The sequence below is a fragment of the Stylophora pistillata genome, chromosome 9 (genome assembly GCF_964205215.1).
Source record: "Stylophora pistillata chromosome 9, jaStyPist1.2, whole genome shotgun sequence".
NCBI classification, from domain to species: domain Eukaryota; kingdom Metazoa; phylum Cnidaria; class Anthozoa; order Scleractinia; family Pocilloporidae; genus Stylophora; species Stylophora pistillata.
The window spans coordinates 12,414,721-12,437,332 of record NC_142527.1 but is presented as its reverse complement, the minus strand read 5'-3'; the positions used below and the strand labels follow the sequence as shown (position 1 = coordinate 12,437,332).

The following is a 22,612-nucleotide window of genomic DNA, read 5'->3' as shown; positions in this document are numbered from 1 at the left end:
TAATGAAAATATAGCCAATTAGTGATCGAGCATGACTCGTGTTCTCCAACGCGAATCCAGTGCAGCTGCCCGCCGTGGGACTTCCCTCCCCGAAGGGGTTTGTTTGACTGCATTTCCCACCGGGTTTATGTTACCCTCATCAGATTCTCTCGTCACACTACACACCTCTAAAGGATACAATTTCTGCACGGCTCTGTTGACAAAGATGGGTTTTCCCTTAGTGATTAGTTTCAATTTAGCACCTCTTACCTCGCCATCTTTGCCTGCAATCAGCTCTAAAACCTTCCCCATTTTCCAGTTACTCCTCTTCACATTGTCTTCGTGCACTAAGACCACTTCACCTTCACTTACATCGCTTCGACCTTCCTTTTTACCACGGTGATGCTCTCTCAAATCTGTGAGATATTCCTTTCTCCACCGATTCCAAAAATGAATCCTCAACCTTGCGAGGTACCTGAACCTTCTGAGAATGCCTGTCTCACTCTCCTCTTCATCGTTTCTCGCCTCCTCCGGCAAACTTAGCAACCGACGTCCATATATCAGGTGAGATGGTGTGAGCATTTCAGCTCCAACTTCGTCATATTCATACGTCAGGGGACGTGAATTCAAGGTTGCTTCTACTTCGGTCAAGACAGTCAATAATTCGTCTGCATTCAGCTTCGCATTTCCAAGAACCTTTCTGAGGCAACGTTTCGCTGTTCCAACCATTCGTTCGTAGAATCCGCCCCACCAAGGAGCCCGTTCCAAAATAAATTTCCAGTCTATTCGATTGCTCTCTAAGTGTGCCCTCACCTCTTCGTTGTCATACAATCGCTTTATCACCTTCGCGGATGCCTTGAAAGTCTTGGCATTATCTGAAATGATCAAAGATGGAACCCCTCTCCTCGCGACAAATTTTCGTAAGCAACGTACAAACGTAGTCGCCGTAAGGTCAGCAACCAAGTCTAAATGAACCGCTCTCGTTACACAGCAAGTGAACAATGCTAAATAACACTTCGCCATTTCTCCTGTCTGGGACTTGACGAACAACGGACCAGCAAAATCTATACCTACCTTCGAAAACGGTGTGGACTCTCTAACTCTGAAGTCTGGCAGTGCTGCTACAGGTGGGGATTTAAAGGGTTTTCCCTGCGCCTTCTTGCAAGTCACGCACTCCTTCAAAACCTTCTTTACAGCCTGCCTACCCTTCGGCACCCAAAACCGCGACCTCAGCTTGAAACCACCAAGCGCGAGCCTTGTCTTCGCCTTGTCATGCAATTCACTGGCGTCTTGGGTGGTCTTGTCACCGGTAACGAGATCGTCAACGTAAAAGCTCCTCTTCATTACACGCACGAACTCTGGGTCGATTTCGGTAAATGCGTCCAAATGGTACTGGAGGGTAGCATTCAGCAAGAAGGGTGAACAATTTACCCCGAAAACAACCCGACAGAACCTGTAAACCACCGGGTCTACTTGTTCACTTTCGACATTGTTTACCCAAAGAAATCTTAAGCAATCCCGGTCACGCAATTTGACCTCAACATTTAGAAAGGCCTTTTCAATGTCGCCGACTAACGCAACGCGCTTTTCCCTGAATCTAATCAAAATATCATATAACAATGGCGACAAAGTGGGTCCCACATGTAAACAATCATTCAACGACACACCCCCTTTGCCTTCCTTTGAAGATGCGTCATAAACCACGCGAACCTTTGTTGTTTTGGCTTCATTCCGAATAACTGCGTGGTGTGGCAGATAATGGACTTTGTCAGGCGCTTCTAATTCCGGTACCCTTTCAATAATACCAACTTCCGCTTGTTCTTTGATAATTTCGTCATATGCTTTCAAATTCTCCGGTACGTTTTTCAACCTTTCGATCTGGCCCTTTAGACGCTTCACACTGTTTCGGTAGTTGTTAGGTAAAGGCCCATGTCCCTCTTTCCATGGAAGGCCAACTTCGTATCTTTTCCCGTTAAACGAAGTGGCATCTTTCAACGCTTCGTGGACCTCGTTTTCCTCCCTTATTCCTAGGGTTTCGAAATCCCACAATTTCCGAGCGCTATCCTGTAATTCTTGATTCAAAACGTGACCAACGAGATTAACGCTAATTTGCGTGTCATCGCGAAATCCCTTTAGTGGACCCGACAACACCCATCCCAAGCAGGTTTCCACGGCCACAGGTTGATCAACCTCCCCCCTTATGGTTCTCCCCTTTTGGAAACACCACAGATAATCTGCCCCGATCAGTACATCGACCCCAAGAATCTCCTCGTCACGATTGACATCCGAAAACCAAAGCCCTTGCAAATGTGGGTATTCAGTTTTCCTAATCTCGATGTGCTCGTTGCTGATTTGCGCAATGGTGGGGACCTCATACGCCTCGATTTTAATTCCATTCCCCCCCGGAAAGGAAACACTTGTAGATCATAAACTCCCTTCAATCCGCTATCCTTCGTTTGCTGTCCAAACGTGCTAATTTCGATCCATTCCTTTCCTTTTTCTGATAACCCCGCTGATTGAACCGCTTTAGTTGTTATGAACGATCGATGGCTGCCAGCGTCAAACAACACTCGTACTCTCAAATTCCTTTTGTCACCCTTAATAACCGCTTGCGCGGTTTGTAGGGCGACCCTTCCCACGGTTCCCACGTGAAGAGTGGGGCTGGTGCCCGCTTGCTTATTCTGTAGCGCATCGCTCCCCCCGGTTCCCATAGTGTGGGCGAGCAAAGCATTACCGGCATTGTTGGAATTCAGTGAGTCATTACAATCACCATTGTGGGTGCGACTGAATTGATCCCTATTCGCGCTACCGCCCTTATAACAAATAGAAACGTGATGTTTCCCCTTACAAATACTACAAATTATCTTAGAATTACAATCACGAGAAATATGGCCCTTTCGCGCACAAATAAAACATCTACCGTACTTACGTAACAAAAGCCTCCTGTCCTCTACTGATGTAACATTGTCGCAATCCTGGTGGGCATGTCCGCCCTTACAATACGCACAAAAATCGTTCATTTTTGCTAGCAGAGCGCTAGCAGTGTTCAGTTCTTTTTCCTTGTCCCTTCGTGTGTTCTGGTTCCTTTCCTGCTTGTTCATCGCACAATGTTCCTCTCTAAGTTCCAGTTCGCTTATCAGTTCCTTTAACAAGTCGTCCATTTTCCATTCTGTGTGGTTCTTTCCTCTGGTGATTTGAAGTCTCACCACTTCCGGCAATTTGCCAACAATGGATGGCACAGCGATTCCTTCGTACGTGCTGGCATCGATGCCCAATGCTTTCAGGCCGCGATGGTGAATTTCGATTTGGTCGTAAAGTCTACGAAGGCCTGCCGTGTCCCTGCCGCTGAAAACTGCCGCGACGTTCAACAATTCATTGACATGCGCTCTCTCGATTACAACAGGCTTTCCAAATCTGCTTTTCAACAAATCAACGGCAACTTCGTAGTTGGGTGTCGTGAGCGCAAGTCCAGCAATGGTCGTTTTCGCAGCTCCCCCGACAAGACCACGCAGATACGCAAATTTGTCGACATTTGAAAGGCTCTGGTTTTTGTGAATAGAGCTCTCGTAGCTGTCCCAAAACTCCTGCCATTCTTCTACCTTTCCGTTAAACCGCTTAGCTTCTAGTTTGGGAAGCTTCACTCGCACGTTCTGAGTTGTGGCTGCATCACCGCTCGCATCTGGTGGGCTTTGCTGAGGGCTCAATGGGCTTTCAGGTTTCCGCGTTAGAAGCTCGGTCAGACTCGAAGTTATGGCCTTGATTTCACCCTTCAAATTTCCAGCAATTTGAACTTCTTCAGCGATATCTTCGTCGGTGACGCCCTCCACTTCCACAAGGTTTCTCAAAATTTCTTCGTCTAGCTTTCTTAAGTTCTCGAGCTGCTCTTCAAGCGCTGCTTTGAGTTGCGCGATTCGTAGTCTTGATTCTGCAGTAGGCTGGGCCTCGAGGTAGCCCTTAGCTTCTGGTAAGACTTGACTCACATAAGCCTTGTGTCCACCTCGTGTCTTTCGTTTGGTCTTCACCGCGGCTTCTGCCATGTCCAATCCTTTTTTGTCTTTCAAAGGCGATCGTTTCAATCAACTCACAGTATCCGGCTCGAAGGACCAAATGTCCGAGATTACTCCCGATGCTGGTTCACAATCAAATGAGGACTGTATATTTCCAAGCTATAAAATGCGTTTATTCGTAGATTCACAGCTCTTTACAATTCCGTTCCGTTCTGATACGTTCTAATTCGTTCTAATTCGTTCTAATTCGTTCTAATTCGTTAACCTCTTACAACAATGTCTTATATACACAAGGAAATACAAGAATGTTGCGGTTGTAACCGCTAAACTTAGTCTTAACTAGTTACAAGCTTTCTTTGTTTGTTATAATCAAGTACGTGATCTACTTTTAGCCCATATGTGCTACATGCAAATGTCACGCGCAATATGTGACATTACCGCGAGAATTAACGTTGCGTGATACAAAGATTAAAATAAACTATTATTATCGGACAAATATGGAACTCAAACAATGTCTTGTAGTGAACAGTGGCAATTTCATATGTAAAAGTACAGCTCTAAATGCCTATCTCTTTGTGCAATCATCACACTTGAAAGAAAGATCATATTCACTTAATTTAATTCCCACGCATCTTGCATGCTGCTATTGTTGACAGTCACTGCACTTTATTATCGAAGAGCTTTTCTTTGATGCACATAGATTGCAGCTGTGTAAATGCTTCTGTAATCTCTTTCTTTTGCCATTAGCTGAAAATAAGAAGCATTATGACGATTCATTTATCTTCCACTCCTACATCTTTTGAAACAACTAGGTATTGTCTCAAGATCTTTTCCAATATTTTAGCTTATTTGCAAACATTGGTTTTCAATTGAAAAGCTAAGTAGAATACATACCCTGTGTTATTGTATGGCCAGTACTCAATTATAAGATTCCTCAATTGTATATCGCATTATAAAACTCAACATTCCTTTGTGGTGTACCCAATCCTTAGAAAAATCACAGATTTGCCATGGCATTATATGAGAATAAGTAAGGCAAATCAAGTCAATATTAACAGCAGTGGCCTGATTACGCTAGTTCTTCAGTTAAACATTCAAATTAGATGATGCTAGACAAGGCCCACATTCCCTTCAGACTTCTGCAGGAAAATGATGACACTGATTTATCATACTTTTTCAAATTAGTGTTAATAAATTTATGGGCCTGTCAATGTCAACCTGAAGGAGGCTGGGCATATTTGGACTTCTTACTGGTATTCAGGCAGCTGCTATAATTTGGATGCCCTTTGATGCAGATGAGTTTGTTTTGCTGACAATTCCGATTATATATTAAACAGCAATTTGGATTTTCCCAAAAAGCAAACAGATGATAGTGTTTTTAACGTGAAAGTATTTCAAAGGCATTTGTCAAAGTACGCAGATGAGAATTTCTCAAACTTTTGGTATTGGTTGCTTTTTTAGACATAACACATTTCACCGATAGTCTTAGTTGGGGGAGGGGAATTAGTCTCTTTATCAATAACAATGTCCCTGGAGTAGGGCATTAATCTGAAAATATGCCCGAAGTCTTTGTTTCCCCTCCAGCCTAACATTGATAGGTGTGTTATTGCAGCAAAACACAATTGGAAAGCAAAGCTAAACATACCAGTAAGTAAATATTCACTTTCACCAGATCCTTCATTTTCTATTAGTGTACCTACAAATACAACGATGGAAGGAAAGTACACCTTGATGAGCATTTCTTTTTATTCTTATTTTAGTAGATTAATTAAGATACTAGTTTGGACTTAAGCTATTAACATGATGAAATAACAGGTTTATTAACTTTGAGTAAATATTCCAAAACAATGCAGTAGAGGCTGGTGGTGGTGGGATTGGATTGAATTGTAATAAAAGTGATTCCCCCTTCCCCATACTGAATTACCATTTGTATCTGGGAAGTCTCCCTTACATTAACTTATTATACATGCACTCATACATGGGTTTTACGGTGTGATATCTCAACTTACTTGAGCACAACAGGGGTTAGTCACTGATGAAATCTTCATGCACAAATCCTTTCATTTGGAAAAAAAATAGGTTAATGCTAACCAGTAACCACATGAGGTATGAAGATGATTCATTCTCCCGCATAGAATTCGGCTCTTCCACCTCTTACTAGTTCTGAAGTAAATTTTGAATCTCGGTTCCTTTTTTTTTTAAGTAAACAAGGAAATATCGCATTAGATCTAACTATGGCTTTATTAGACAAAACAACCTACCTGACTCTTCGCACAATGTCTTGGAAGTCGAAGCTGAAAAAACAGTAGCGATATATTAACAAGCCAGGTAATTTACACATTAAATGAATAGAGGCGAGTTTATAAAGGAGGATATTACGTCAGCTGGGGAATGAATGGGTAGAATTAGGAGGAGGGCTGAGGGAATTGCCGCCCCCGTTTTTTTTTTCTTAAATCTTCCACATAAAAGAATAAATATTAGTGACCCCTTTATAGCAGTATTATGCAATCTTATTTTTTAAAACCTAGATTGCCAATCCATGATGTGCAAATGAACCTTAGAGGGTTTCCGTAACCATTGCTTCCTGGAGAAGTGAAATTTTTCATAACTTTTGGCAGGGCAGTGGGATGGTGGTGGTTTGCACCCCGCAAACATTTCTTTGGCTCTCTCTATCTTAACTTTCTGCACGGGCCCCTGGAATGGATCGCGGACTGGCTTGCACTATATGATATATGAAGTTCATATGTGGATCCCTATTTGTTTTCTAATTTACTGCACTCGTTGTCACTGATGACTGGGAATAATTGGCGTTCATTTCAGTTAAGCATCGAATTACAATCCACATCTTGATATGAATATCTACGTTATGTTATTTAAAGTATTCCCAAGAAGTTTGACTTATGTCGACCAGTGACAAGACGCGACAGGGAGTGCACAACAATTGGTCCTTCAGAAGAAGTCATTGGAAGGCTTCTCTTTTCTGGTTGTACTTCTTCAGGAGCCCTCGACACTGGAAGGCTTCTCTTCACAGCACGTAATTGTTCCTTTAAGTTGTCATTAGCATTCCTCTCGGATTGTAACACTTGTTTAAGTTGTGCAATCTCGGTGAGATATTCCTCCTCAGCTCGTTCAAACGACTCTCTCTCTCGTTTGAGACTATCTTGCAACGTTGTGCAACTAGTGCACCCTGGAGGTGACGAGGTCTCGCTTTCTTCTTCTGTAGCCTCGATGCACCCTTCGCTAAACCCTACAAAAGTTCAGAACAATGTCAAGGATATTTATGGAAGATCGACTGAATTCCACAGAGAAATTGTAATCAGTTATTTGGCAATGCTTACATCCGTCAATCTCTTTCAGGAGGTCTTGATTAATACTTTTCCGAGGTATTTTTAGGGAAGGTACCCGGTTATTCACACCGACAAACTTTGTACGAACATCTGCATTCGCGCCATCAACACTCTCCATAATGTTACGCATGTCCTGGCTACTGTATGGGGTCCCAGCCTTTAGCAGCAAGGTTGTTATCATTTGCCGGTGGAGATGTAGGGCTGGACCATGGTTTGACATCCTTTGAGGGATGCATGTTCTCAGCCATGTGGAAACCTAACAAGAAAACATATAAATAAAACAATGAAAAGTCGTTACTTTGGGCTAACACGTTTGTTAGTTCTGCCAAAACATAAAAAGTTTCTCTTGGAGAAACTTTTCTGATTTTGTGTAATTGATGGGAATGGAGGCCTTTCATCTTTGCCAGAAATTATTCTCGAGGCCTAGGAATAATCTAAACCAATGAATGCTTTACCCTCTTCCTCCTCTCAAGTGACCGCCGTGGAGATGCTAAAACTCAAAAGCTACTTCACTCATCTCTTTAAGTGGCATTTGTGTTATCGAAACCTACAGCAGCAGTCCTATTCATGGCTGCACAAATCCAGATAATCATCTCATGACTAATAACATGGCTCCTTAGTTTCAACAATGTACTAAGTTATAACGTATTTGCCTCCTGAGTGGAATGCCCTTTTCTCAAGGCTTGTATGATATCTTTCATTAAGTCATCCACAGTCGCATTTATTTTGTGTGACTGCAAATAAAGGCTGCTCACATAGGGTACAAGTTTTTCATCTAAATGGGCGTCAAAGCCTTCCTCACTTGCTACAGTCGTGTCTGCAACTAGTTCTATAATCTATGTCCAAGATGAAATAAAGAAGTTGTTTAGAGTATGAAAATCTTGTTCAGTAACCTTCATAGTCTTGTTCAGTCCGCGAGTCACTAAGAATAACTCGAGTCATTCAGTTCAGAAATTGCCTTTAATTTTCTAATAGATAATTTCTTCGGAAATTTTCTTATCAATAACTCCAAACAGGAAAACTCTCACTAAATTCAACAAAATGTCGTTTAAAAAAAGGTGCGGGTTTTCTCCATCAAACCTTTTACAATTTAAGTTAATTTATCCTCACTTACCTTAAAGGCAAAAAGACGGTACATGTAATATACCAGAGGCAGCCTTGATGGAGACCCTTGCAGCCTTTCTTGGAAGAACTTGACATGATCTTCCAGGCCAAACTCCGTAAACTCTCCCATCCTTATAATGGAGGGAACACAGTTTGTCTTTAACTGTTGGAATGCGGCGTTACGCAAAGCGAACAAGGTTTCACTGATTCCTTCTCCGTTAACAATTTTGTCAAAAAAAATGGGAGTTGTCCTCTCAAATGCTCTAAAAAAGTGTTGTTAGTGTCAATAAAAATCTAAATCTATGCAAGCTTTTGCACTAAAAAATCAATTAACTACGTGGGTGTATCAAAAGACAATATTCTCACACAACTAACCTCAAATCGTCATCCAATTTAAAGTTGACTGTTAGCAGGAAGGTGGTTCTAGGGACTTCGTTGCCACCTGTTTATGTCTGCTTCCCCCCACCTTGAAACGTAGATACCAAAACGTTTTTCAGGGTATTGGGATGGGAAGGATCATCCCAGTAGACGGGAAGTGTGCTTTTTGTCAGTTCACTAGTTACTGATTCGCCTGATGACTGTGACAGAAAAGTGCCACCAATCAGAGCATGAGTCAGCCTCAGTGAAGAGGACTTGCCACTTGCTGGTTCTCCAACAGCCATAGGTGCTGGGCAAGAACCTAAGAAAAAGAACTCGGGTATTAGCGACCTTAAGATTTGAGGACGGGAGAATCTAGTACGAGTGCCGGAAGCGAGATTTTACATCCGGTCATACGCAGAATGTGCGATAAGCTCGTCATCTTCCCGTCGCGTTGCGTCTACTACGGGAGTTGAGGTGTTTTGCCGTAGTGGCTACTACGAAGGAAATTTTGTGTTAAATTCTGCTAGTTTTTGGATCTTTTTAAAGTTTTGTATAACCTTAAGTCTTTATATAATAATAATAGTGTGTTTAAAAGTGCAGCCAAAATACACTTTTAACGCGATAAAGTTACAAATGTGGATAATGTGGCTGGTACGACAAGCAACCAGGTGCCAGGACCAAGGCGGGAAGAAACCATGGCAGCGAAAATCTTCGTAAGTATTTACAATAGGCGCTCAAATAGCGCATTTCAAAATGCCATTTCATCCTAGTATTGATCGTTTTAATACAATCCCTTGAGACATTACAAGGACAAAAGATTGGCGCTCACGAGGTGCATTTAACTGCTGCGAACATTTAAAAGGATAAAATCTACGAAGGATTCATTTTGGTTGACTAAGTGATTTTTGTAAATGTTTACAGAATGCTATGGTCGGATGAGCATTGTATGCTTCTTTGCCGTGAAATCTTAGCTGTGGACCCGTTCACTGGCACAAGGAAGGGGTCCATCCAAAGAGGGGCGAATTGGAAGGCTATCGCCCACAATTTGATGGCGATCGAGAAACAGAAATTCACAGTAGATGCGCGGGCTGTCCGCGAAAAGTACGCTTATTTGGCAGGTAAACTTCAGAACAAGTTAAAAGAAGAGGAAAAAGCAAGCTGAATCGCCACAAAAATGACTGAAGTTGAAGAGGCATTGCAGGAAATTTTTGAGATTCAAGATGAAGCTGAAAGAGCACTAAAAGATGGTTCAAACAGGAAGAAGAAAAATGAAAATGCAGATAGAGCACAGGCAGAAACCATGAGGAAAATAGCAATGGAATCACTCGGCGAGAGCCTTGGGAAGAAGGGAGATGATGCAGAGAATGGAAATAAAAAGCAGAAAAGGAGATCGAATGGCAGTGACACTCTTATGTTTTTAAAAGAAAAAAGTGAAATGATGCATGAGATGAAAAAACAGGAAATGGAATTAAAGAAAAAAGAGATTGAGCTGCAAGACAAAAAACACGATGATTTTCTTAGAGTTATGCTTGCCCAGCAGCAACAACAAGACTTTCAGGCCATGATGCTAGCCATGATGAATAAGCTGACACAAAATTAAACATCTACCATGGTAACACAGTATGAACATTTGAATGAATATTTTATTTGCAAGGATGATTTTAAAGTTTGGTTTTAAAAAATTCAAAATATATTTATATCTCTGTAAATTATATCTTTGAGGTATTACTGAAAAAAGATCAAGTTCATATCAAGGGATGATATGTCAAATAGATCATGATCAGAGTGACAATCAACGACAATTTGTTCACATATGTTGTGGTTCTTGTTCAGAAAAAATAACCTTTACCCCAAGCAATTTGTAAGGATATTTCTACCGCCAGAGTTGAGTTTATTTAAAAGATTTAAAAAGTTTTAAACTCAAAAATTTTGTAATTTGAGTTAGTGTTTATGAAAATAGTTGAAAAACCTCTCATTACAAAATGCAAGCAATTTCCAAGAAAATTTTTTATGGAAGAGATAAACTTAAAATTTTTCAATAAGGCAAATTAGTACAAAAATGTTTTTTTTTTTTAAGGGAACAGCCATCATTTGTAAAATATACTGGGTCTGGAAGGTAATTTACAAAAGTTTAAACATTTTCATGGCCTGTTTTGTTCAGCACATAAAATTTTGATACCCTTCCAAATATTTGTGAATTATATATTACTATGACTTGTTTTCCCACTAAAATTTCACAGTCCATAAAGAGGAAGAGGAAAAATTTTGTGACCCAGTACATTCCATAAATAATGAACACTCCCTAAGAAAAATATAGTTACTGTTTTCTGTGATGTCTTCAATTAAACTGCTTTATTTACATGACATGTGCTGGTCAATGTTTCAGTCTTATGAAAAATATTCATCCAGAGTTGGTGGTTCTACATCAAAAAACTTTGAGGTTTCATTTGGATAAAGGCATGTTAGAGCATTTCTCAGAATGGCTGCAACAAGATAGTACTTTCCTACAGCACTCAGTTGAAGTTTTAAGTTCTTTTTGAAATCAAGGAATTTAAAGTAATTAATTATGTCCCCGAATATCCACTCAACAGAGGTTCTGACTGCGCTCATTGAACGATTGAATGCATGTTCATTGGCTGTTAGATTTGCATGTTTCAAGGGCCCTTGTAAATGGACTCGTAGTGGATAGGCTGGATCCCCATATAAGCACATCTGCTGCCCAGTTGTTGAAAATGGGTGCTGCTCAAGTAGATCATATAAGCCTGATTCATGCAGCATCCCAGCATCATGTCTTTTACCTTCTGTACAAAAAGGAAAGATAAGTCAACAAAAAAGGAAGAAATAATGCAGTTTATTAGAGCTATGGCTTCTAATTTTACATTACTACTTTATGTTAGAATATTGATACTTTAATTTGCAAGTTTTTAAGAACATTTTAAGAATAAACACAAGGTTGGGACTATTTTTGTGTCAAAACTGGTCATCAAAATGAATTAAAATACACTTTTGAAGCCAAATGTTAAAAAATGATTAATAAACAACAGATACTTGTCATGAAATCTCTATCCATTCCAACACAAAATATCATAAACAATGACTTAATAACACAGTTTTTTTAGCTAAAATTGGTGAAAAAAAAGACCATTCAGTCTGGGCTGAAAAAACAATGTTCTAAAAAAATGGAGTTTTTATTAATCATAATTAGATGCTCCTCTAGCTTTTCTTTCAACACCAAATTTCAAAGTTCATTTTCTAGAACTAGAAATTAAGGAATAACCAAGGTTATGAAAAAATCATGGACTTTGAATTTTAAACTTTTTAAAATTAAAATGAAGTAAAATGAATGATAAGAGATACATACCAAATGGACCATGCATAACAGCTATCATTCCACTTGGCACAACCACAGACTGGTACTTGAGTGCATGCACTCTTTTGTGGCCATTATAAATGATGCGCTGTTTTTCACCAGGGCGGCAAATTGGCCGAATCGTCTCATCTATAAAACCGAAGCAGTTGTCCAAAGCACTGTCTTTCTGTGAGACTGCCATTGCATACTGTTCAAGTTTCCTTGGGTCTAATAAAAACCTGTTCCAGTGGGAGATTCTGTGATAGTGTTGTGGATAAACATAGTCCATCACAGTTGTGGTGATCATACTTAGCACTGGCACCGGTCTGGGAAACCGAGATATCATTTCCGAATATCTGCAAGGATAAGCAAGGCGACAAAGAAGCATGCAAAGCCCTTCCATGCCATCACAAATGCTCCCTTGTCTGCACTCGATGGTCTCGGGAATCCTCAACGCATTGCAGAGAAGAGGCAGGTCATTTTTCTCAATGCGAAACTCGGCTTTGCACTCGGCCGGATCGATAAGATCTAAGTCGAACTTTTCAACATCATGGTACGGGAAATTTGGATTTTTCGATGTATGAAGGTTGAACAGCATCAAAAATTCCTCTTCTATTGAATCATCATCTAATGCAAGCAAAAGAGCATCTCTTGTTCTTTGAAAGGTCGCCATAATTACTCTCCGTAGTTGTTGTGTTTCAGACTAACCTTAAAGAGGAGTTGAGCAATAACGAACGAGGTACTCGTTCCAGTCTTAACACGCTTCAAGCTCCCTGTCGTAGATCTCTTGTCGTCGTATCTTAAGGTCCCTAATAAAGCATGAAGACCTAGCCACAAGGAAAGTCTTAGGAACAATTCTCTATTCAATTATAAAGATGTTGAATACGAGCAAACAACAAGTAAGACTGTGAAAATAGTTCTAAGTTGTTTCGCACCAGGTTCTAGCACAGTTTGGTAATAGCATAAGCTTGTTCTGTTGTCGTGTCTAAACCAGAGTGCATACGCTTTGTAAGACGCCCAAAGCCCTCGGTTTTAGAGGAAAAAAGTGGCTTTGTCCTGTTTTTATTGATCCCTTGCATAAGTGAAAGCTCATCCGTTGATATTAGGCAGAAGTTTGCGCCCAAACAGCTTCATTCGGAGTGATTTAAATAGTTTCGAGAAAAAAGAAGTATATCCGACTAAGCGTGCGAAGAAAGGAAAGCACACTATTCTAGCACTTTCACACAGTCGTCTAAAACAAAACAACGAAAAGTAGCCAGCTCGCAGAGTATACAATCTTAAGAACGCCTAAATTCTATCGTTACTTACCTATTATCGAGAGAACTTTCTCATAGTGGAAGGTCCACACTATGCCAGAAAGCAGACACAGGAACTGATAGAAATTATTCTTCGTGAACCTTTTTGCAGCTCTCATAAATGTCAACCAGTTGAATGTTTGGAAAGGGAGTTCGATTTCGGGTACTGGCAGCGTCGACTTCAGGTATTCACGAAGGAGTAAATCCCCGGTAGAAGTTGGAAGCCCAACAAGATGAGGCACCATCCAAATGTAACTCCTCTCCTCTGTGATTTACGTCCCTTGGCTGTCCAACTAAATAAAAAAAGTAATGTTACAAGCACTGAAAGAAACAACAATTTTAAACCAGCTGGCATACTTTCCTAATATAAACGGTTCTATTTTTCTGACTTTGATTTCTGAAACCATTCATTAAGTCGTGCCAGTGAGAACATAGCCTTAATTGTACAAGTTCAACGTTTTCAAAGGCTCTTTATCAAGGAAAAAAAAGTGACAGCGATTCAAGTGATCTTTTATAGCAACGCCTAAGTCTTTAAGAACCTTGTTACTTATCATAACAGCAAAACCTTTTCTCAGATACAGTGAAATATATGAAGTTCATATATAACCTTTTCTATCCGAAACTTTACCTGAACATCACCAAAAACATAGATGCTTTCATTAGGCTGTTTACCCAAAATGAGGGCAGCCTGCTTTCAGTTTTGCTCTTCACGGGGCTGCTCGAAATAGTTTTCGGTTGCCCGCATGAGAAACTGGCACAACTGGGAGTCGCAGATACTTTCCCAAAGGACACCACCAACAGAAGCAAACGTCCGGTTGATGGCGCTCTTAAACGTTTTGGCAAATGCCATCTCCGTGCACGTGACAAAACAGGGCCTACATGAAGGCGATATAAAATTAATATTACATATACTACATTGATTATTACATTACTTTGTAAAAGGACAAAAATATTAATCATCATAGTAGTTTTGCATTTAAAGAAAATATTTAACACTTTGGTATGGGTTGCCCTTTTGCCGGCAAAGTTTACAACTTTGCCGGCAAAAAAAACACAAAATTTGAAACCGCAACCAGAAAGCAAACTTTTGGTTTTACCTATCAGGGTCGCACTAGGTGAAAAAAATGTCAGTGATGACACTGATGAACCAGACACACGTTTGTCGACGAGTTATGGGGAGAGAGCAGTTCGCTGAAAAAGGAACACAAATGTTAAGAAAATGCATCCTGTTGAAGCATTGTTAATAACGATCGTGGTGATGCTTATTCTTCTTATTCAGTTAAATCACAAGCACCTTTTTGTCTTTCGTATGATCTATGAAAGATGGGTTAACGCCTGTTTAACTGTTTTGACTGCCGCTATGATGAGGCGAGAAATCGACGTCAGCGAAGATTACTTAGAGCGCCATATACCTGGTCAGTTCCGCGACCAGTCGAGTCGTTTGCTGTTTACTGACAAGCGATGACAGTTACCGCTGTGATAGCTATTGTTTAGCCCAAGTTTTCCAAAATCTGCCTGCCCCACCCAAGTACTACAGCGTCTTTGATGTTTAGGCCGGTTTTCAACGTTTTTGCGAACTGGAAAAGTTAGGGTCGCATTAGGCAATGTCTTATATCGACATGCATGAAGAAATCAAAACAACTACATTAAATGTTCGCAACACTTTGTTTACTTAACAGAATGGTTTCAAGAACAAACCGAATTTACCACTGACTTTGAGGCAATGGAGGTCAACGAGCTGAATAAATATTTGTCCAAATTTTTTGTCTCAGTCAGGAGGAAAGAGGGGACTTTTTACAAGAGAAATAGTCTGTTGTCTGTGCGAGTGGCTCTCGCTCAGTTGTTCACTGACGCGTGACAAGGACAAATAAAATGTAACATGCTGGGCCGTTGAATGGAACAGGAAATTTCTAGTTCTGTTATCGTCATTCTCAAGAAGTGTCGGCGAAGCAATTGGGCATTAAAAACACACCTTTCTAGATCAATTTATCTTGAATAAAGTCATCATTAAACTTAAATAAAAATTTGGAATAGAAAGTGGAACAACTTACATGCTCACATCATCCTTCCTTTGTACATGCCATTGTACCTTTTGAGCTGCGCTGGAAACTCCACGAAGCAATCAATGTAAAAGTGAAAATTGGAAATAGAACGGTACACGTTCTGTCCCTTCTTTACGTGCAGTGACCTCTTAACAGATAGAGACTTCACCGGTGAGGCCATGACATGGACTGAACTTAATGCAGCACACTAACATCTGTTCGGTTAGCACTGTGACAAACCGTTTTAAAAATCCATCCAAAAGATGCATTGTTAGTAGAACCCCACGAGGTGCTCCTCGGGGGTAAAACACCGTTCTGTACGGCTGTGTGATTTTTGACAGGAAATAGAATAATGATTCTCTGCAGGATCGTTTTGGATGTCAAATGCATTGAAAAAACTACCACACGCCATTATCATCTTGTCTTGACGCCTTGTCTATTTCATATTTGTGAACGCATCTCTGTTGTAAAAATGCTTCCCACACAGAGGGGGGTTCTAAATACCGTAACACCGCAAACAAAGTAGGAAAAGAAATACTATCAAGACACCCACAACGCGATGTAAGAAAAGAATCCGGTTTTGCTTGGACTGGTTTCACTCATCGTCACCTATGTGCTGGTCTTTGACTGGCTGAAAGTGGGTGTGGTAGAGGTCGAGATGAAAGTATAAGCGAACACGGCCACGAAATTGTCTCTGATATATTACTTTTTCTTTTTTGGACAATTGATCACAGGTTATCAAATCTAGTTTTTAAAAGGGTTACAGAAGGAATGGTGGATGTTATCCAACACAGTCGGTTTGAAATCGCAAACATTGTAAACTGTAAGGCTTGAGATCACCACAACATTGCGAGTTTATCTTTTTGTCGATGGAAGAGGGTAGGGTACAATTTCGATGGTCGAGGGTACCTTTTTGTCCCCCATAATTTTTAATTGAGAAAAAATTAAACCGAATTGTACTAAAATAGTTTAAAACAAATAAAGAAAAACACATTTTTTTGAAGATACGGATTGGACATGGAAATTACATCATTTTATACGTAGACATTGCCCCAAAAAATAGCGAGAGGGGGAGGGATGAGATAGTGAAAAGCACGTGGACATCCCAGTTCATTTTAACGCAAGAAGTGATTGAAAGCTGGCCGGGCATATCGAAAAACAAACTTAGGGGAGTCGCAAGGAATACCTGGTAGTGATTTCTGGTGTCGGTGATTAATTGCAGTTTCGCTTTTTGCAGAGGAAATTGAACGAGTCGAGCGTTCCACATGATTTTCTAAAGATTTTCCACATGATTTTCCACAGAAAAGGAATGCCTTCTCTCCAACTCCTGCCATGTGCGTATGTGCGTATGTGGCAAACCCCGCCTATCCTCAACGTTTGCATTTGCAGTGCTCATTTCGACCAGGAATATCATCCGAAATGGTAGCTTTCAATGAAGCGTGCACCCAGTTGTGACTTCAGGAGAAGCTGTTTGGTGTCATTTTTTATTGTAATGTGTTATTGTATTTTGTTGTTGTTGTTTTGTCCAGTTGAACCAAGTAAGTTACTTTTGCGTTTTCTTTATTGCAAGTTCATCATACCGGTTTTCTGCTAGTTTGTGCCTTTTGTTTAGTTGAACCAACATTTCACCTGGTTTTGCAATTTTAACCAGTTGAACCAATTTTGTTTTGTCCAGTTGAACCAATTAAGTTAGTTTGTTTTATTTTTTAGTTCAAGATCTTCAGCTACTTTGACCCCTGTAGGCCAGTTAAGCCTATTCAGCTAGTTTGTACGTTTTGTTTAGTTGAACCAATTTAGCTAGTTTTATGATTTTAACCAGTTGAACCATTTCGGCTAGTTTGAACATTTTTATAAGTTGAGCCAATGAAGAAAGGTTTTGCGTTGTGCCAGGTTCAACTATTTCACCTGGTTTGACCAATGAAACCAGTAAAACTAGTTTAGCCAGTTTGCGCGTTTTGTTCGTCTGAACAATTCTTGCAAGTTTGCCTATATCAACAAAATTAACCAATTCAGCTAGTTTGTATTTTTCAACTTGAATCATTTTAGCCTGTGACCATTTTCATCAATTTTAACTACTTCAGCTAAATTTTTTATGTTACCTAAGTGAATCATTTCCTCTTGTTGGACCATTTTAACACACGACTAGTGCATTCACAACGTTAGCTGCCTAAAGAGTTTAGAGAGGAACATTCACGAACAGTAAACTTCATGAAACAACAGACACTAGTGACTGGATCAGGATTCGACTCGTTCCTATCAGTTGCTCGCTCAAGCTCCAAAAAAAGGAAGATACGTCACTATGATACGCGTTAAAAGGTTTCTCATCCCAAGGAAAAGCGCAACCTTTAACGAATGGCTGAGCAAAAACGCTGTAATCTGTTAAACCTTTCAAAGCAAAAATGTATCGCATGAAACTCGTTATCTTCAGTGTGGTAATTATAGTCCCAATATAGTTAACACGAGGAATGCCACGGGAAAAAGTTTTCTTGGGAAAAGCGTCTTGTTGAAGTTTTCTTCTTGTTGATTATAGAAACCAGGGAACTGACTGAAGAGAATGGCGAGGCAGCCATTAGGTATGAGTGAAGCTAATTCGGCAGAATTTGAAAAATTTCGGCGAAATTATCGTTTTGCAACTTCTAATTTATCCCACGGAGGCCTACTCTGGGACCTTAAGTTGCCTTGAGTCGCCTGAAGTTTCGTAAAGTTGCCTAAAGTCATCTTAAGTAGCTACTGGTTACAAAATGCTACAAGGGTTCCCCCCTTTCCAATTGACCCCATTCACCCCACTCTAATCATATTGTGTTTATTGCAAGGGATTCTGTAAATGTTTTAAATTGTATGGAAATATTGTTGCTAACTTTGATTTTATCACTTCAGTCAAATAAAGTCACTTTAAGTCAGCTTAAATCGCCTAAAGTCGCTCAAAGTTACGGTGAATTAATGCCCCAGAGTAGGCCTACACGGAATACCAATGAGATCCCATCATCTTCGCATTGACACTGCATCCCTATGTATATCCATTTTTCCAAAGAAGTGTAAGTCCACTCCAACTGTTTTAGAATAGCTATTGCCCGTCAACCAGTATCTCTTTCTGTTTGAAAACGCATCTTTTTGGGAAAAAAAGATGAGCCTCGACCACGTTAAAATTCCCAGCACTATCTTCCTCTCAAATTAATGTTTCACAAAAATGTCTCGTTTCTGGTAATTTTTTAATTCAGAAGCACAAAAGTCTGTGCTGGACGACTCTCAAGTTGTGTAACGAGTCGGTTTTTCGAGTTCAGCTAAAAAAGCAATTTCGACCAAGTCTTCAGTTTATAAGATAACTAGCTTGACTATGCTACCTAAGAGAACGTGAAAAATTCAAGATGTTAAATAAACTCGTTCTTATCCAACAAGGGGTCATATAGTGTGGGTTCAGCCTCGAACATTTCCTGTTTCATCTGGAGAAACCATTTAGGGCAGTTTGTGTTATTGAGAAAAAGAATACTGTTAAAATTGCGCTTGCAAAGTTTTGGAGTTAAATTATTCATATAGATAGGTCTTATTAGATATTTTGTCATGTAGTAGCGGTGAGTATTTTTACGAGTTGTGCTGCATTTGCCGTATTTTGTGGTACTTGCTAAGGACAACTCATGACGGCTTGTTGCTCATATGTTTAGTACGTTACTAATGTAGTACTCAGTCCGGACATTTCATTACGGCTTGTTATTCATTTGTTTAGTGCATTAGTATGTTAGTACGTTAGTATCTTAGTACTTGGTACGGAAAACTCATCACGGCTTGTTCTGAATTTGCTTCGTATGTTAGTACCTTAGTACTCGGTACGGAAAACTCATCACGGCTTGTTCTGAATTTGCTTAGTACGTTAGTACTCGGTAGGGACAACTCATCACAGCTTGTTCTGAATTTGCTTAGTACGTTAGTACTCGCTACAGACAACTCATCACGGCTTGTTGTGAATTTGCTTAGTAGGTTAGTACATTAGTACTCGCTACAGACAGCTCATCATGGCTTGTTCTGAATTTGCTTAGTACGTTAGTACGTTAGTACCTGGTAGGGACAACTCATCACAGCTTGTTCTGAATTTGCTTAGTAGGCTAGTACGTTAGTACTCGCTACCGACAACTCATCACGGCTTGTTCTGAATTTGCTTAGTACGTTAGTACGTTAGTACTCGCTACAAACACTCATCACGGCTTGTTCTGAATTTGCTTAGTATGTTAGTACGTTAGTACTCGCTACAGACAACTCATCACAGCTTGTTCTGAATTTGCTTAGTACGTTAGTATGTTAGTACCCGGTAGGAACAACTCATCACGGCTTGTTATGAATTTAATTAGTACGTTAGTACTCGGTAGGGACAACTCATCACCGCTTGTTCTGAATTACCTTAGTACGTTAGTACGTTAGTATGTTAGTACGTTAGTACTCGGTACGGGAAAACTCATCACGGCTTGTTCTGAATTTGCTTGGCACGTTAGTACCTTAGTACTCGATACGGAAAACTCATCACGGCTTTGGAAGGTTTATTACTCAGCCGTTAGACCTATTTGTTTTATCTTCTTTTTCAACCGATTATTTCCTAAATTTATAATTCCTTTGCATAGATGTAGATAAACAAATAAAAGAAAGATAGAATCTTTAGGTTTATAATGGGCAAGAACAGGAGATCTTAAACAAGTCTGATCAAATTGGCTTAATTTTAATAGTACGTTAATACATACATACATATACATACATACACTTTATTGATGCTCCCTAAGTGGGCTTTTCAGCTCAATAGAATAAAAAAAAATACAAATATATAAATTAATTGAGAATGTAAATACAATAATATTATAATTACAAAATATATATCAATAATATAATATATCAACTTAATAAAACATTTGCAAGATGACGTCTAAAATTCCTGGGGCATTTTAAGGACTTAATGTTATCATTCAAGGAGTTCCAGAGTTTGGCTCCTCTGAAAGCAAAGGAGCGCTGCCCTGTTGACTGGCGACATAAAGGTATATCCAAAGCACCAGATGATCGAGTTTGTCTATTATGGACTTGAGAACGTGATTTAAACATATCAGCAAGATAGTCTGGAACAAGCTTGTTAATACATTTGTGCATCATAGTAGAGTCATTTAGAATGAGTTTCTCTCTAATAGGAAGCCATTTCAACGATCGCAACCCATCCGAAATATGGTCATACTTTCTTAGTCCCAGAATAATTCGCCCAGCAAAGTTTTGGACTTTTTGTAACTTGTCAATATTGCTGCTGCTGGTATTACTCCAGACAGTTGAACAATATTGGAGTTTACTAAAGACAAATGAATTTATTACTAACAGAAGTGTTTTCCTATCCAGGAGGTGCTTGATTCTGTTAATTTGGTACAATTTAAAAAGGCATTTAGAGGCAATCTCAGTGATATGTTGGTTATAACTGAGGTGTGTGTCGAGAAGAACACCCAAGTCCTTAACGACAGGCACAGGTGTTATTTCCTTGTCAAAAAGTGTTATACTGAATGATGACAGTTTCTTTAAAAGTTGTGGTACTCCAACAGCTAGAACCTTAGTTTTGTCCGGATTAATCAAAAGAGAGTTTTTACAGCACCACTGAGATATTCTCGTAAGATCTTCGTTTAAGGCGAGGATGGACGTGGGTAATTCGGCAGGTGAAAAGGACAAATACAATTTACAATCATCAACATAGGAGGCAGATAGACAACGTTTAGGAACAGAAAGGAGGTCGTTAACATAGATTGTAAACAAAACCGGACCTAAAATAGAGCCTTGCGGAACTCCGAACTCAAGTGGGAGTACTTTAGAAACTGCGTCACCAATTCGAACGCACTGTTGTCGGTTAGAAAGGTAACTCTGAAACCAATTCAACGCACCCTGGGAAAAATCGAGATTTTGTAGCTTGGATAACAAGATGTCGTGTCGAATACTATCAAATGCTTTAGACATATCTAATAAGACCATGATGGAAACTTTCTTGTTATCCATAGCCTGGAGCAACTGATCTGTAACGTACAACAGAGCTGTTTCTGTCGAGTGAAGCTTTCTATTTCCGCTCTGATGTGCTGCCAGTTTATTATTTCTAATTAGATGCTCCATAAGTTGTCCATGTACCAACCTTTCAGTGACTTTTGAGACTATTGGTAATAATGAGATGGGGCGATAGTTGTTAGGGACATCTGGATTACCGCATTAATCATCCGTACTAAGCGAAAAACAAGAAAAAACCATTCCTATTTTGGGCATGGTCTAGTGTTGTCAGCTAAATTAAGGCAGAAAAGACCAGATATACAGTCAAGCAAGTTTAACAATTCTTTCTAGAGCCAAACTTTCTTATTAAATGTGGCATCTGTTTTCACTGTGCAATTTCATTCGGAATTTGAGTGGCTAAAATAAAATCACGAGAGTCATGCCGTTTGCAGTTTTCTGTTACTTTTGTGGGAAAAAATTCAAAACGGGTGTTTCTTTAAGAAAACACTGGGAGCTGAAGCATCATAAAGACAGCCTTTCAGGGGAGACAACAAATATATTTGTGGATGAATTTGCCAATGGCTGCGATGGGCCAAAAGCAACTCCGCTTGGAAATGACGCAGAACTTCAACAATATTTGATATGGCTATCTGCTTTGGTGGAGAGAGTAAACATGTCATTGGTACCTGATCATCCAGGTGAGTACTAATTAGTTTTAATTTTTCCCTGTTTTGGAAGCTGTTATTAACACGGTTCAGTTCACCTCTTGATAGGAAAGTGGTGTCATATTAACTGTTTCCAAGTACCCGAGCGGGATTTTCGTCACATTCTGCATCGCTTGGAAAGTCCGATGCCTAATAGTGTTCGCGATGTTTCACACCGCCGCCAGCCTATTTTCAAAAGAACGGCAAGACAATAGTCCTTTTTACAGTTCCCGGCGCCATATTGAATGTGTAACCGCGCAAACATGATAGCGAGGTTAGTGTTGAGTCGCGTTGAGAGTTCTAGTGAGATTTTGCTGAGTTGTGCTGGTGCTTTGTCCTTTTCATCGAGATATTTCGACAATGAACGATACTTTCCCTACGCAGGATATTCCTCCTTCTTCTTCGAAAAGAAGAGGGAGACACTGTGCCGCTTTTGGCTGTGC

The 22,612-nt window shown here is 39.9% G+C and overlaps 2 protein-coding genes and 1 pseudogene across 2 annotated transcripts; all 3 read right to left on the bottom strand.

Annotated features, from left to right (window-relative positions):
* Window positions 1-18: 18 nt before the first annotated feature.
* On the bottom strand, window positions 19-4,016 carry LOC111324678 (uncharacterized). The gene is made up of 2 exons (XM_088734432.1): window positions 2,909-4,016; window positions 19-2,279 (listed from the first exon to the last, which is right to left on the bottom strand). Exons 1-2 carry the CDS (start codon window positions 4,014-4,016, stop codon window positions 19-21), a joined length of 3,369 nt encoding a protein of 1,122 aa, XP_088590558.1.
* Window positions 4,017-8,236: 4,220 nt separating this feature from the next.
* On the bottom strand, window positions 8,237-15,664 carry LOC148723356 (uncharacterized; annotated as a pseudogene).
* Window positions 11,895-12,848, bottom strand: LOC148723357 (uncharacterized). Its single transcript, XM_088734272.1, has one exon. It carries the CDS (start codon window positions 12,817-12,819, stop codon window positions 12,091-12,093), a length of 729 nt encoding a protein of 242 aa, XP_088590398.1. The 5' UTR covers window positions 12,820-12,848; the 3' UTR covers window positions 11,895-12,090.
* Window positions 15,665-22,612: the final 6,948 nt, after the last annotated feature.